Below are 13,207 nucleotides of genomic sequence, written 5' to 3'. Positions count from 1 at the left end.
TCAAATTCCTAGCATTTAAGAATGATTACAGCTGTTCTGACATAGTGAAAACAAAACATTCATCTTTTCCTTGGACTATGCACCTACAAGGATATTTTAATATGAACGTGTACCCTAAGGTTAATTACTTGAGGTCTCACACTAAGAAACTCCCTTCTCCTTAATTGGGTGGTCCTAGAAAAATCTGAGAATATTTTAACAACTTGGTCATGAAAAAAGTAAGGGATATATTTTGGAAATACTTTCTCATTACATCACTAATATCTTTCTCTGTCACAAAAGACACAAGTAACGTTCCTCAGTCTAGAATCTCTTCTGTTGAACTTTCCAAAAATTGAGTCAAGTTGTCGAGGACTTCCAACTGATTATCTTTGATATTTTTTCTGGCTTTTGATATATAGTATGCCTTATTGACCAAAGGACGTTTCTTCTCTTCAAATTTTAAATTTTCCACAAAATATATTTTCTAAGCATGCTATGGGTGTCCTCTCCCAGAACACGAGGAAAATTTAAAAATCTCAAATTAAGATGTCAAACATGATTTTCCAGAGATTCTAGTCTTTTAGATTGTATTCCTTAATCTTTTATGAATTTAAAGTTGATAGTCTGAGCTTGCGATGTAGTTTGCTCCACCACTTCAACTCTCTTGCTAAGATCCTTAATCTGGCCTCCCAAATTAAGTTTAAGGAATTGTATCTCCGAAGTCAATTTTACATATTTGCTTTCACAATCCTTCACTAGCCCTCCTAGGCTAGCTACCAGATCCCATAAAGCATCCAGGGTCACTATGGCCAGTTTTGGGGGCAATTGAAAAAACTCATCCCCTTCCCAGACATCCACCACACCTGGAAGATCCACCACTTGCGCCGCAGAGATCCTCCTTTCTTCCTCCACAGGATCCACCGGGGATAAGAATAATTTAAGTTCCTCTGGGACCCTTATCGATGCTGCTTCCAGTATACTGGAGAACTGAGGCTGCAGCTCTATTTCTCCACCTCGCCTTCCCCCTCCCGCTGGGTGGATAATGTCATCCTTCTGCGTTGCATCTTGCAACTCAAACTGTGATGCTGGAAGTGGTGGGGGCCGATAATCAGGGGAACTAAGAGTAGTTTCCCCATACAGTGCCGAAGTTCCCTCTCCAGACACTGAAGCGAGGATAATTTTACCTCTAAATTCCACCATCGTCGTTGTGAAAGGAGTTATCAGCTTCTGCCCAGGAGTTAAGGTGGGCTCTGGGGGAAAAACCCAAACCTTGCCTTTTCTTTTGGGAGGCATCTTCTTCCAGGTAATGTGTAATCACAGAGCGATTTCCCTTCTGACTGTTCACGCTGCCATCTTGGGTCCGGACCATGCACACAGTTCTCAGGCTCGGGCCCAGTTCTAAAATCAACCAGCCTTCCAACAGTGTATGGACCTCTCTATCCATGTAAGATTCTGCAAAGCCTACAAATCATAAATTATTTCGTCTAGACCTGTTTTCCAGGTCATCTGCCTTTTGTTCCAGGGCTTGTACTTGCTTCTCCATTGCTGTTTGTTTGTGCTGCAAGGCCTGTGTCTCTTCCTCCACTTCAGACACTCTTTTTTGGGCGTCTTCAACCTGTTTAATGATCTGCAGCATTTCGTTTCCAGAGGCAATTTGCTGGGATAGTTCCAAGAACCTCCCGTCAAGTGCCTGCACTACCGCCACAGTAACATCTTCCACGAGGTCTCCATGGTTGTTGTTTACCACAATGGGTCACGGGCTTGGGGGGCTGTCAGCCATTTTAGGCTTATCGGGAACCTTTTTCTCTCGTTGCTGCTTTGCTGGCATATTCCCTGTGCCTTGGAGCAGAAAGCCCTCGATAGAGATCTGGGAAGCCACATGTGACAATTGGTATTGACAAAAGCCCAAAATGGGAGATTTCAATGATGATGTTTGAAGGGAGCACCGGGAATGAGCAGGCTGCGGTGCTCACTCGTTCAGCGGGTCACGTGATCTCCCGACAAAGTCTCCTCAGGTTCAGTGGGTGCCAACCTCTTCTCTTTCACCTCTTCTCAGCTTCCTGTGCAGTTGGACTGTCACTTTCCTTCTGCTTTTTGAAGTCTCTGGAGATGAGAGGATATAACTGTGCTGAGAACTGAGGAGTGTGAGAAGATAGATGTGCCTTCACCTCGCTGCTAAGGCCACCATAGAACCCTGCTATAAGTAAAGTTAAATAAATGATCTTGCCTTGCCCTTGGTTAGGTGATAAGACCTTGCCAGTATTCTCACTTCTTATTTCCACAGCACTACCAGATGTACTGCAGAGATCTAAACCAGGGATATGAGTACTCCTGGGGGTACATGGAAGCCTGTCAGAAGGTTCAGAACCAGACCATCAGCACACCAGAGAAGGAAGCCTGAACTGCAGAAAACAATCATCTGCCCAACACACACACACACACACACACAAAGAGATAAATTCAAGCAGGAGATCCTTGGTTTCCCATCAGCTGCCATGTTCTGACCTGGAGAAATGGGAGACATAGGAAAGAGCACCTCAGATGCGTCATCACTACCCCAAGAGAAGCAGGAGAGTGTGCTGGCTGAGGAACTACAGGGACGAGGAGAGAGAGTGAAGGTGCAGTACTTCCTGTCTCCAATGCTGCCTCCTCGTCCTCTTATCTCCCTATCACAAGGGCTCTCTGATTGTAAATGAAGCCTACACAAGGGTAGGAAGAAGAGCAGGTAATCATTGTCCTCTGTGCTGCAAGTTGTCTCCCATGTAGGTGCTGCTTGCTCTGCTGCTACTCTCCAGTCGCCACAGGAAAGATGCCAAGACTAGGGAGATGAAGAGATGACGAGAGCAGAGTTGAGAAGGAGACTGGGAATTGGAAAGAGCCCTCCATCTTTCTCTCTCTGGCTCTCCCCCATCTCTCCTTGCCCTCCATTTCCCTTGCTGAATCTTTCCCTACACATCCTAACTCTCCCTCTCTATCTATTAATCCTTCATCTCCACCTGCAAACAGTCTTCCCCATGGTGAAGAGGAGAGATGTGGGGCAGGAGCCTCTGTAGAGAAGCACAGGCAGATTGCAGGCACTGAACCGATCCAAGAAGTAACACACTAAATTATTTCTAAACATTTGAACTGCATTTGGCTGCTTGTTTTATGTTAAAGCCCAATATATTCACAAGAACATAAGAAGTGCCAGGCTGGGTCAGACCTAGGTCCATCGAGCCCAGCATCCTGTACATAAGAACATAAAAAGTGCCAGGTTGAGTCGGATCAAGATCCATCGAGCCCAGCATCCTGTACATAAGAACATAAGAAGTACCAGGCTGGGTCAGATCAAGGTCCAGCCTGTACATAAGAACATAAAAAGTGCCAGGCTGGGTCAGACCAAGGTTCATTGAGCCCAGCATCCTGTCCCCGATAGTGGCCAGTCCAAGTCACAGGTACCTGGCAAATCCCATAAAGTAAATCTATTTCCTATTACTCATGCTCAGAGATAGCGATGGCTTTCTTTAGTCTGCCTGGCTAGTCATGTCTTATGCATTTTTCCTCCAGGAACTTGTGCAAACCTCCGTGAAGGTTTGTGCTGACTCATTGCCAGCACAGATACTGTTAGGTCTTTATTGTCCACCACCTAGGGGCTCTGGACCTATTCTTTTCTTGAGCTGAGTTAAGCCACTACCGATTATTTTTAGGGCTCGCAACCATGCCTTATTTTTTCCCAAGTTGGACTAGGACACAAAGACAGTAATTGCCCACAGAGTCAAACCAGGCTAAAGGAGAACCACCTGCAGAAGTACACTTTGTGTTCATGAAGACAGAGAGAGAGCGTCTCCAGAAGGGACCCCCACAGGACTCATCATGGGGAGGTGTGAAAGAACACAAGCATGCAGGCTCAGACACAAAGGCACCGTAGGGACTGGGCAGCCTTCTGATATCACTACAGTGGCTCCCCATCCGCTTTTCTATACAGTTCAAGCTTCTCTTACTCACCTACAAGTGTCTTCACTCTGCAGCTCCTCATTACCTCCCCCTCTTATTCCCCCTGCACCACTCCTCCTGACCTCTCATTATCAGGCAAGCTGCTCCTCTCCTCCATTGGCAACTCCCATCTCCCAACTTTCCACTGGCCTGGAATAGACTTCCAAAGTTGGTGCACCATGCTCCCACTATGGTCACATGCCACTCCTTTCTAAAAACCACCTTTTAGAGGTTGCTTTTACATTTTAACCCCTGGCTTTCCCTGGTCTTAGATTTGTTGAGTTTAAGTATTTTCAAGTAATCAGGAGGGGGTAACATGCATGGAACAGCAGTTACAGCCTTAAACAGAAGGTGAGGGGGTAACCTGCATGGAGTGACAATTACTACCCTTAACAAAAACATGGGGGTAACCTGCATGGAGCATGGACCAGATGGTATGCATCCTAGAATACTGAAAGAACACAAAAATGAAATTTCTTCTCCATTAGTTAAAATTTGTAACCTATCATTAAAATCACCCATTGTACCTGAAGACTGGAGGGTAGCCAATGTAACCCCAATATGTAAAAAGGGCTCCAGGGGCGATCCGGGTAACTACAGACCAGTGAGCCTGTCTTCAGTGCCGGGAAAAATAGTGGAAACTATTCTAAAGACCAAAATCGTAGAGCATATAGAAAGACATGGTATAATGGAACACAGTCAACATGGATTTATCCAAGGGAAGTCTTGCCTAACAAACCTGCTTCATTTTATTGAAGGGGTTAATAAACATGTGGATAAAGGTGAACCGGTAGATGTAGTGTATTTGGATTTTCAGAAGGCGTTTGACAAAGTCCCTCATGAGAGGCTTCTAAGAAAACTAAAAAGTCATGGGATAAGAGGCGATGTCATTTCGAGGATTACAAACTGGTTAAAAGACAGGAAACAGAGAGTAGGATTAAATGGGCAATTTTCTCAGTGGAAAAGGGTAAACAGTGGAGTGCCTCAGGGATCTGTACTTGAACCCATGCTTTTCAATATATATCTATATAAAGAAAAATGTAAATGTTCGTTTGTTCAAAATCTTAAATGTCCAAAAGTTCTTCACCGATTGCTTTGAAATTTTGACACAACGTTGCATTTGATTTCGCGCGTGTTTCTATATACCTATATTATATAGATGTCACACCGGTGACAGGTAAAAACATGATTTTTTTGCAAAAACAGCACCATCTGTTGGACGTAAAAGCAACACACGCTATCTACAATATAAATGGGCTCTGACTGACGGACCGCAAATGCGCGGTAGAGATCTGCTCTATCGCGCATGTGCGGAACATAGAGCTCTGCGCTACGTGCTGGGTGTCACAGAGAGGAGGAGGAAAGGGCAGACGAGTCACCGCTCCAAGAAACGGCTCAGCCCATTCCTCCGCCGCTGGGGAAGGGGGGGGGGCGGGAGTAGGGACTGCCGGACAGTTACACACAGGAGGAGGAAAGGGTAGAAGAGTCGTCGAGCCAGTCCATCCACCGCCGGTGAAGGGGGTGGGGGGGAGTTGGAACGGCCAGAGCAGAGAAAATGCAGAAACGTGCGCTTTCTCTTTTCTTTCTTTTCCATTTGACCAGAATGAGCTACAGCAACGCGTGGCCGGGTACAGCCGCTGGGGAAGGGGGGAGGGAGTAGGGACTGCCGGACAGTTACACACAGGAGGAGGAAAGGGTAGAAGAGTCGCCAAGCTAGTCCGTCCACCGCTGGGGAAGGGGGGGGGAGGGAGTTGGGACGGCCAGAGCAGAGCTAATGCGCATTGTGAAATTAAACCAGACTGAACCATGGCAACGCGCTCCGAGAAATGGCTCAGCCCGTTCCTCCACCACTGGGGAAGGGGGAGGGAGTAGGGACTGCCAGACAGTTACACACAGGAGGAGGAAAGGGTAAAAGAGTCGCCGAGCCAGTCCGTCCACCGCCGGGGAAGGGGGGGAGGGAGTTGGGACGGCCGGAGCAGAGATAATGCGCATTGTGAAATTAAACCAGACTGAGCCACGGCAACGCGTGGCCGGGTACAGCTAGTATATATATATATATAAATGATCTGGAAAGGAATATGATGAGTGAGGTTATCAAATTTGTGGATGATACAAAATTATTCAGAGTAGTTAAATCACAAGCGGATTGTGATACATTACAGGAGGACCTTGCATAACTGGAAGATTTGGCATCCAAATGGCAGATAAAATTTAATGTGGACAAGTGCAAGGTGTTGCATATAGGGAAAAATAACCCTTGCTGTAGTTACAAAATGTTAGGTTCCATATTAGGAGCTACTACCCAGGAAAGGATCTAGGCATCATAGTGGATAATACTTTAAAATCAGTGTGCTGCAGCAGTCAAAAAAGCAAACAGAATGTTAGGAATTATTAGGAAGGGAATGGTTAATAAAGTGGAAAATGTGATAATGCCTCTGTATCACTCTATGGTGAGACCGCACCTTGAATAATTTGTACAATTCTGGTCACCGCATCTCAAAAAAGATATAGTTGCGATGGAGAAGGTACAGAAAAGAGCAACCAAAATGATAAAGGGAATGGAACAGCTCCCCTATGAGGAAAGACTAAAGAGGTTAGGACTTTTCAGCTTGGAGAAGAGCCAGCTGAGTTGGGATATAATAGAGGTCTTTAAGATCATGAGAGGTCTTGAATGTGTAGATGTGAATCGGTTATTTACACTTTTGGATAAAAAAGGACTAGGAGGCACTCCATGAGTTTAGCAAGTAGCACATGTAAGACTAATCGGAGAAAATTCTTTTTCACTTAGCACACAATTAAGCTCTGGAATTTGTTGCCAGAGGATGTGTTTAGTGCAGTTAGTGTAGCTGGATTCAAAAAAGGTTTGGATAAGTTCTGGGAGGAGACGTCCATTAACTGCTATGAATCAAGTTTACTTAGGGAATAGCCACTGCTATTAATTGCATCAGTAGCATGGGATCTTCTTGCTGTTTGGGTAATTGCCAGGTTCTTGTGGCCTGGTTTGGCCTCTGTTGGAAACAGGATGCTGGACTTGATGGATCCTTGGCTTGGGCAGCATGGCAATTTCTTATGTTCTTATGAGCAGCAGTTTCTACCCTTAACTGAAACATGGGGGTAACCTGCATAGAGCTTCAGTTTCTACCCTTAACAGAAACATGGGGGTAACCTGCACAAAGCAGCAGTTACTACCTTTAACAGAAACATGAGGGCAACCTGAGTGGCTAGTTAAGTTAGCTGGATACTCATATGCAGCTAACTTGATTGGGATATTCAGTGGTGCAGTCGCGCTGCTGAATATACCCAAATAAGTTACAATTAATCGGATATGTGGTATCCGGCTAATTTTGGACCTGCCCTATGACACATCTAGAGTTAGCCAGTTAAGTTAACCGGCTATCTTCGCTCCTCCTCGGAATGCCTACCTCCCGCCCCAGGAATGACCCCCAACTTACCCAGCTAAATTCTAGCAGGATAATTCATTATCCGGTTAGAATTCAGCCGGATAAGCCATTTAGATGGATAACTTTCCCATTATCTATCTAAATGGCTTTTGAATATCTACCCCTATGCATTTTGTCTGCATTTCTTCAGTGGATTGTAAGCTCCATAGAGCAGGGAGTGTCTCATGCCTATTTGAACAGCTCTGCGTATGTCTAGTAGTGCTTTAGAAGTTATATATAGTAGTAGGGGGAGCAGTGATTGATTAATACTTGTGACTGCACAGCAAGTAGAATTAGGCAGACTCAGTTGGACAATGTGGCTCTTATCTGCTGACATTCCATTTTATTATCGGTTTGGGTCTCACTTTTTTACAGATTAGGACATCTGAAGAAGAGACCTGGGAGATCTCAGTTGTTCAGGTAGTAGAAGGTATATTTCCTGGTCCTTTAAAAGGTATCATAAGCTGTAGACTCCATTGTTAAGATAAATGAACCTCCCAGAATCCCGGTGAATGTGCACCGACCTGGCTTCAATGTTTTGATTGCGACTGGTGTGGTGTTATTCCACATTCCTTCCCACACGTCACCATACTGCCCTGATCCCAGCTTTTTCAGCAGTTTCAGAGAATTGCGATCAATTTCCCATTCATCCTGTGTTTTATAGGACAAGTCAAAAGTCATCGGGACTTCTTTCTGTATTAAGGAAGAAATGACACGTAAAAATCAATAAACATATCCTTATCGAAATCTTTTCCCTAAATTAATATGCATCATCATAGCTGGGCTAACAAAGCAACCTTCATCCAAGCTGCTCAGCGGCAGATTGTAAGAAAATATCTGCCAGGGGGATTTTTTTCAAAACTGGCCTACAGGTTATATGTGTGAGCCCCTTGTGCACTTTGGGGCGGATTTTCAGAGCCCTGCTTGCCTAAATCCGCCCAAAACCGGGCGGATTTAGGCGAGCAGGGCCCTGCGCGCCGGTGAGCCTATTTTACATAGGCCTACCGGCGCGCGCAGAGCCCCGGGACTCGTGTAAGTCCCGGGGTTCTCCGAGGGGGGCGTGTAAGGGGCATGTCGGGGGTGGGCCCGGTCGTCGCGGCATTTCGGGGGCGTGTCGGCAGCGTTTTGGGGGCGGGTACGGGGGCGTGGCTACAGCCCGGGGCGGTCCAGGGGCGTGGCCGCACCCTCCGTACCCGCCCCCAGGTCGCGGCCCGGCGCGCAGGAGGCCCGCTGGTGCGCGGGGATTTACTTCTCCCTCCGGGAGGCGTAAATCCCCGGAGAAAGGTAAGGGGGGGGGGTGTAGACAGGGCCGGGCGGGTGGGTTAGATAGAGGAAGGGAGGGGAAGATGAGGGGAGGGCGTTGGAGGGAACGGGGGTAGGCAGCGCGGCTCGGCGCGCGCCGGCTATACAGAATTCATAGCCTTGTGCGCGCCGATCCAGGATTTTAGTGGATACGCGCGGCTCCGCGCGTATCTACTAAAATCCAGCGTACTTTTGCTTGCGCCTGATGCGCCAGCAAAAGTACGCCTATTCGCGTTTTTTGAAAATCTACCCCTTTCTGTGCAGCACATGCTTCAACAGCTCCCAAAAGCATACCAAGCCAAACCTTGAGAGGTCCATCATACAACCTGGAGCCAAAATATCTCTAATATAAATTTCACATTTTTTTCCTAGAAAACTAAGTAGAGCACACTCTAGATCAGGTGTGAGCAAACTGAACTGCAGTCCCCCTTCCATCCATTCAACTGGTTGACCCCTTGACACCCCCTTCCCCAAGTTTAGTTAAAACTTTCACATATATTTATCCTGGATTGTGGCCTGGTGTTAAAGTCTCTTGCCAACCATTCTGCTCTTGAACCAATTGCCAGTGAGGCAACCACATTACCAATCAGTGGCTCAGATACAGATGCACACACTCTCTCAAAGACACACATTCTGTTGTTGTGCTGCTGCTCAAGTGCTCACTTAGCCAGTGCCTCCCACATCATTATGTAAACGTCTTGTTTGCTGCTAGCTGTTCCCCAGCCTGCAGCACCCCCTCCCTTTCATATCCCTTCTTTGCACCCCAACTGTCCATGAGACTCTCAGGTTCTACAGCCAGCTGCCCCCCCTCAGAGCTCAGTCCAGTCACCTCAGACAGAATTCTCACTAACATTATGCAGGCATTTCTTCCTGGCTCATCCCTTCCCCTGCTGCAACTGTAGATTGCCTCCACTTCTCTGGCTTCCTCACCAGTGCATTCCCATTGATTCTGTGTTAGAGTCTGCTTTTATAATTATGGTTCTCCAGACTCCGCTCTGCCTATTTATTCCAGGAGAGGGACTATCAGAATTAACCCATGTTGTTGGCTTTCTCTGGGGTTACAAGAAAATTTAGCCATGGCTGAGACATCACACATCACTGTTGCAGCTGAGACTAGGGACAGCCACTGACCCCAAGCAGCAGTTTGAGATGGAATCCTGTTTTCCCACATGGAGCCAATGCAGCCAGGGCTGGTGCATGAGTATTAAGCACCCTAGGTGAACCTTAGAGCCTTGCATCCCCTACCCTCCCCACACCCAATTAAAGATTATTAGGTCCATATTCAAAAGCTTTTAGCCAAATAACTCAGAAGTTATCCAGCTAAACGAAGATAAGGGCACTTTACTGCTAAATTATAGCTGGATATTAAGTTAGCTGGCTAGAATTTAGCTGGATAAGTTAGGGGCATTCCAGAGGCATAATTGGGAGGAATTGAGTTAGTTGGATAAGTTGTCTGGCTAACTCCAATTCAGAGTTAGCTGGATGATGTATTCAGTTAACTCTAGTTGGCCCATAGAGCTATCCTAAAGTTAGCTGGTTATACTTATCCGGCCAACCTTAAGATAGTTGGATATACTATATATGGGCTAAGGTAGCCGTATAAGTTTATCTGGATAACTAGCTGAGCCACACAGCAGCTGGATATGGACCTTTATGCATTTATAATAATAGATTTTACATGGAAAAGGAAACAAAGTACAGTTTTCTGAGGTAAAAATATCATTTATAACAATATGTATATTTACATGCACTGCTGTAGTGCCAACTGGAAAACTCTGTAAACTAAAAAGACACTTGGAATCCATATGGTATTAGGCTTATTATTTCATATGTTGGGTATGAACTTGGTACTCAGAAAGCCTGGAATAAACTGAATTACAATTACAGTAAAGTAAACTTCCCAGCACTCGACCAGCACTCGACCTAAGAAAAGGCAACACTGCAAATATTACACCAGGCCCTAAAACACCAATACACCTTCTATAAGGAAAACAGAATAAAGGGATCTATAGCAGCCAACACAGAAACTACATGCTAGCAGAATACCTCACATTGGTCACATAGACAGACCCTCAACAAACAGAATACATAGGAATGTACAGATAAAAACTGAACTGCATGCAGTGTAATGGTGGAAGAACAGAATCTTCACCGTTTTTCATAAAATATCAAACAATAAAATCAAGAAATATAAAACATCAGTCAGAAGAGTAAACCATACTAATGAAAAGAATACATATTTCAAAAATTAAAAACTCAAACACTTAAAAAAATTTCCCAAACTCCCAATAAAATATTTCAAAACAGGAATGACAAACACTCAATTAAAACCAATAAGGATAAAAAAAAATTTCCTGTTGTCCATACCTGGGAACTTTTGATTTCAAACACCTTGAGATTGTCTGGGGTGGGGGTATGTGCACAGAATTTTCTCATTTTGCTCTAACACCTACACACACACTCACATGGTCACTGATTCACACACAAACAGTCATAAACACACGCTCACTGACACACACACACAAATGCTCAGTCACATATATACTGTCACACACTCATTGATACACAAGATCAGTCACACAGACACTCTCCCGCACTCACATGTTCACTCGTACATAAACTCTATGTGACTTACCAGAGACTGTGACTGCTCGCACACGTGCTCACTCACTCACACACTCTGTTGACTCCTCTTTCCAGAACGAAGAAGCTGCATTAGCCCCTGTGATTAACTAAAAAGGTTTTACTCACTTACTGATGGCTAGGGGATGCAGGCAAAGCCCAGGGATAACCGAGTCTCGGCGGGCTGCCTGTTGCTATGGGAGGCTGTATCTCTTGCCATGGGAAAGGTGGACTGCAAGGCCCCGATACTCTTTATTTAGATTTTTTTTCTTTTTTATCCTTTTATCACCACCCAAAAATGAGGGGAGGCCCACTGCATGGCATTGAGCCAGCAGAGGAGACATGAGGCATGGAGCTGGTGTGAGGCAGCTGTGGGAGGCCTCCTGGCTGCCTCTCGCCAGGAGAGGCAGGCCCGGGGGTAAGGAGGTGGCAGCTGAAGAGGACTAGGGAGTCACCACGGGGAAAGTCAATGAGCGCAAGGCTCCCACAATGCAACAATCGCTGCTGGGGATCTGGTCCTGCTTGCATCAGCAGTGTTGCCAGATGCCAAAAATGTTTTCAGCCCAGTTGGTCACTCAATCTAGCCCAAAAGTAGCCAAAAACTCAAAAGTTGTAAAAATAATTTTTATTCTGCAAGATAGTACACAAATTCCTGCATTGTCTGCATACAAGTTTACAAAATTTACAATGTATATAAAAAAAGGTAAAAAAAGATTGCTAGAAAAATATAAAACCAAGGTTGTCATGTTCAGTGTGCAGAGCTGCGCCATTCAAGATGTACTAGAACTTCTAATTTAGAAGCACGTCCAGGTTGGGGGCCTGACCTGACCCCCCCCCCCCCCCCCCCCCCCAGGGCACTACATATTTTTGCCCTGGCCATGGTGATCTCTGCACATTCAGTGCAATATTGTAAAAGCAAGTGAAAATTTAAAAAAAATGTATGCGTTGTGCAGATATTGAATACTTGCACACAGTTTGGGTTTGAAAAGCATGCTGGCAAATATGTGGCGTGCACAGGAATTGGTCGAGGCTCATTAGTGGAGGTATAGAAGACAGAGATAAATAAATATTTTAGAGAGTTATTTAAAACTTTCCAGAATTTTGTAGTTCAAATCAACACAGAGAAACAAGTGCACATATACTGGCCAACCCCCTCTCCCCTCCTTCTGCCCAGCAGATTCTCCTCCTGCCTCTAAATGCTGCTTGTAACTGGGATTTTCTTGGGGTTTTTTTGGAATGGTGTGGCTAAAGAAAGTAGGGTGCAGAACAAAGGGGAAAAAATAGCAGGCACAACCTTATTCTCACCATTTTCACGCCTGTGTTGGTGCTGTGCAGTCACAACTTGCAGTAGTTTGTTGTGACTGTGATGCATCAGGAAAAAGTTGGTAGTTTAATAACTTCATGCTTTAAGTATATAATCCCCATCCACCACGCTTCCCTTCCACTTCCGGCAAGACGCCCATAAAGATGCCCAAGAAAAAAAGAAGCCCAAAATCCCACACCCGAAAAAACGGAAACATTTCCTACACACTATCACTGGAAAGTAGCCCAACTGAGCATGAAAACCGCACATCTGGCAACACTATGCATCATCTCGAGAAACACCACAATGTTCCCCAGTATATTTTTTTAAACTTTTCAATTAATTTAAACTAATATGTGTAGGACCTGTTATGTTCAGGCTTGTGAACCCTTGGGCTGACGGGAAGATGGAAAACCTTAGGAGGAAGATCCGTAGGTTCTCCCGTCGGGTGGCGAGGCAGGAACAGAAGACGTGACCAGCTGACCCTCGGCACTGGAGACAGAAGCGACTATGGAGGCAGAAGAAGAGTCATGCCATCGAGGAAGGAACAGTGTCTTCGCCACTGGAAGCCCGCGGGCCCCCCAGG

At 45.6% G+C, this 13,207-nt stretch overlaps 1 protein-coding gene across 1 annotated transcript in view; it reads right to left on the bottom strand.

Annotated features, from left to right (window-relative positions):
* FRK (fyn related Src family tyrosine kinase) overlaps positions 1–13,207 on the bottom strand; it is a 124,510-nt gene that overhangs the window by 22,899 nt on the left and 88,404 nt on the right. Inside the window, exon 4 of the mRNA XM_029595235.1 lies at positions 7,919–8,087. Within this exon, the coding sequence (XP_029451095.1) occupies positions 7,919–8,087 (169 nt within the window). The remainder of the gene's footprint in view (positions 1–7,918; positions 8,088–13,207) is intronic.

This window comes from Rhinatrema bivittatum, chromosome 3, assembly GCF_901001135.1.
Source record: "Rhinatrema bivittatum chromosome 3, aRhiBiv1.1, whole genome shotgun sequence".
NCBI lineage: Eukaryota > Metazoa > Chordata > Amphibia > Gymnophiona > Rhinatrematidae > Rhinatrema > Rhinatrema bivittatum.
The sequence above is the reverse complement of the archived record's forward strand: the minus strand, read 5'-3'. Positions and strand labels throughout refer to the sequence as shown.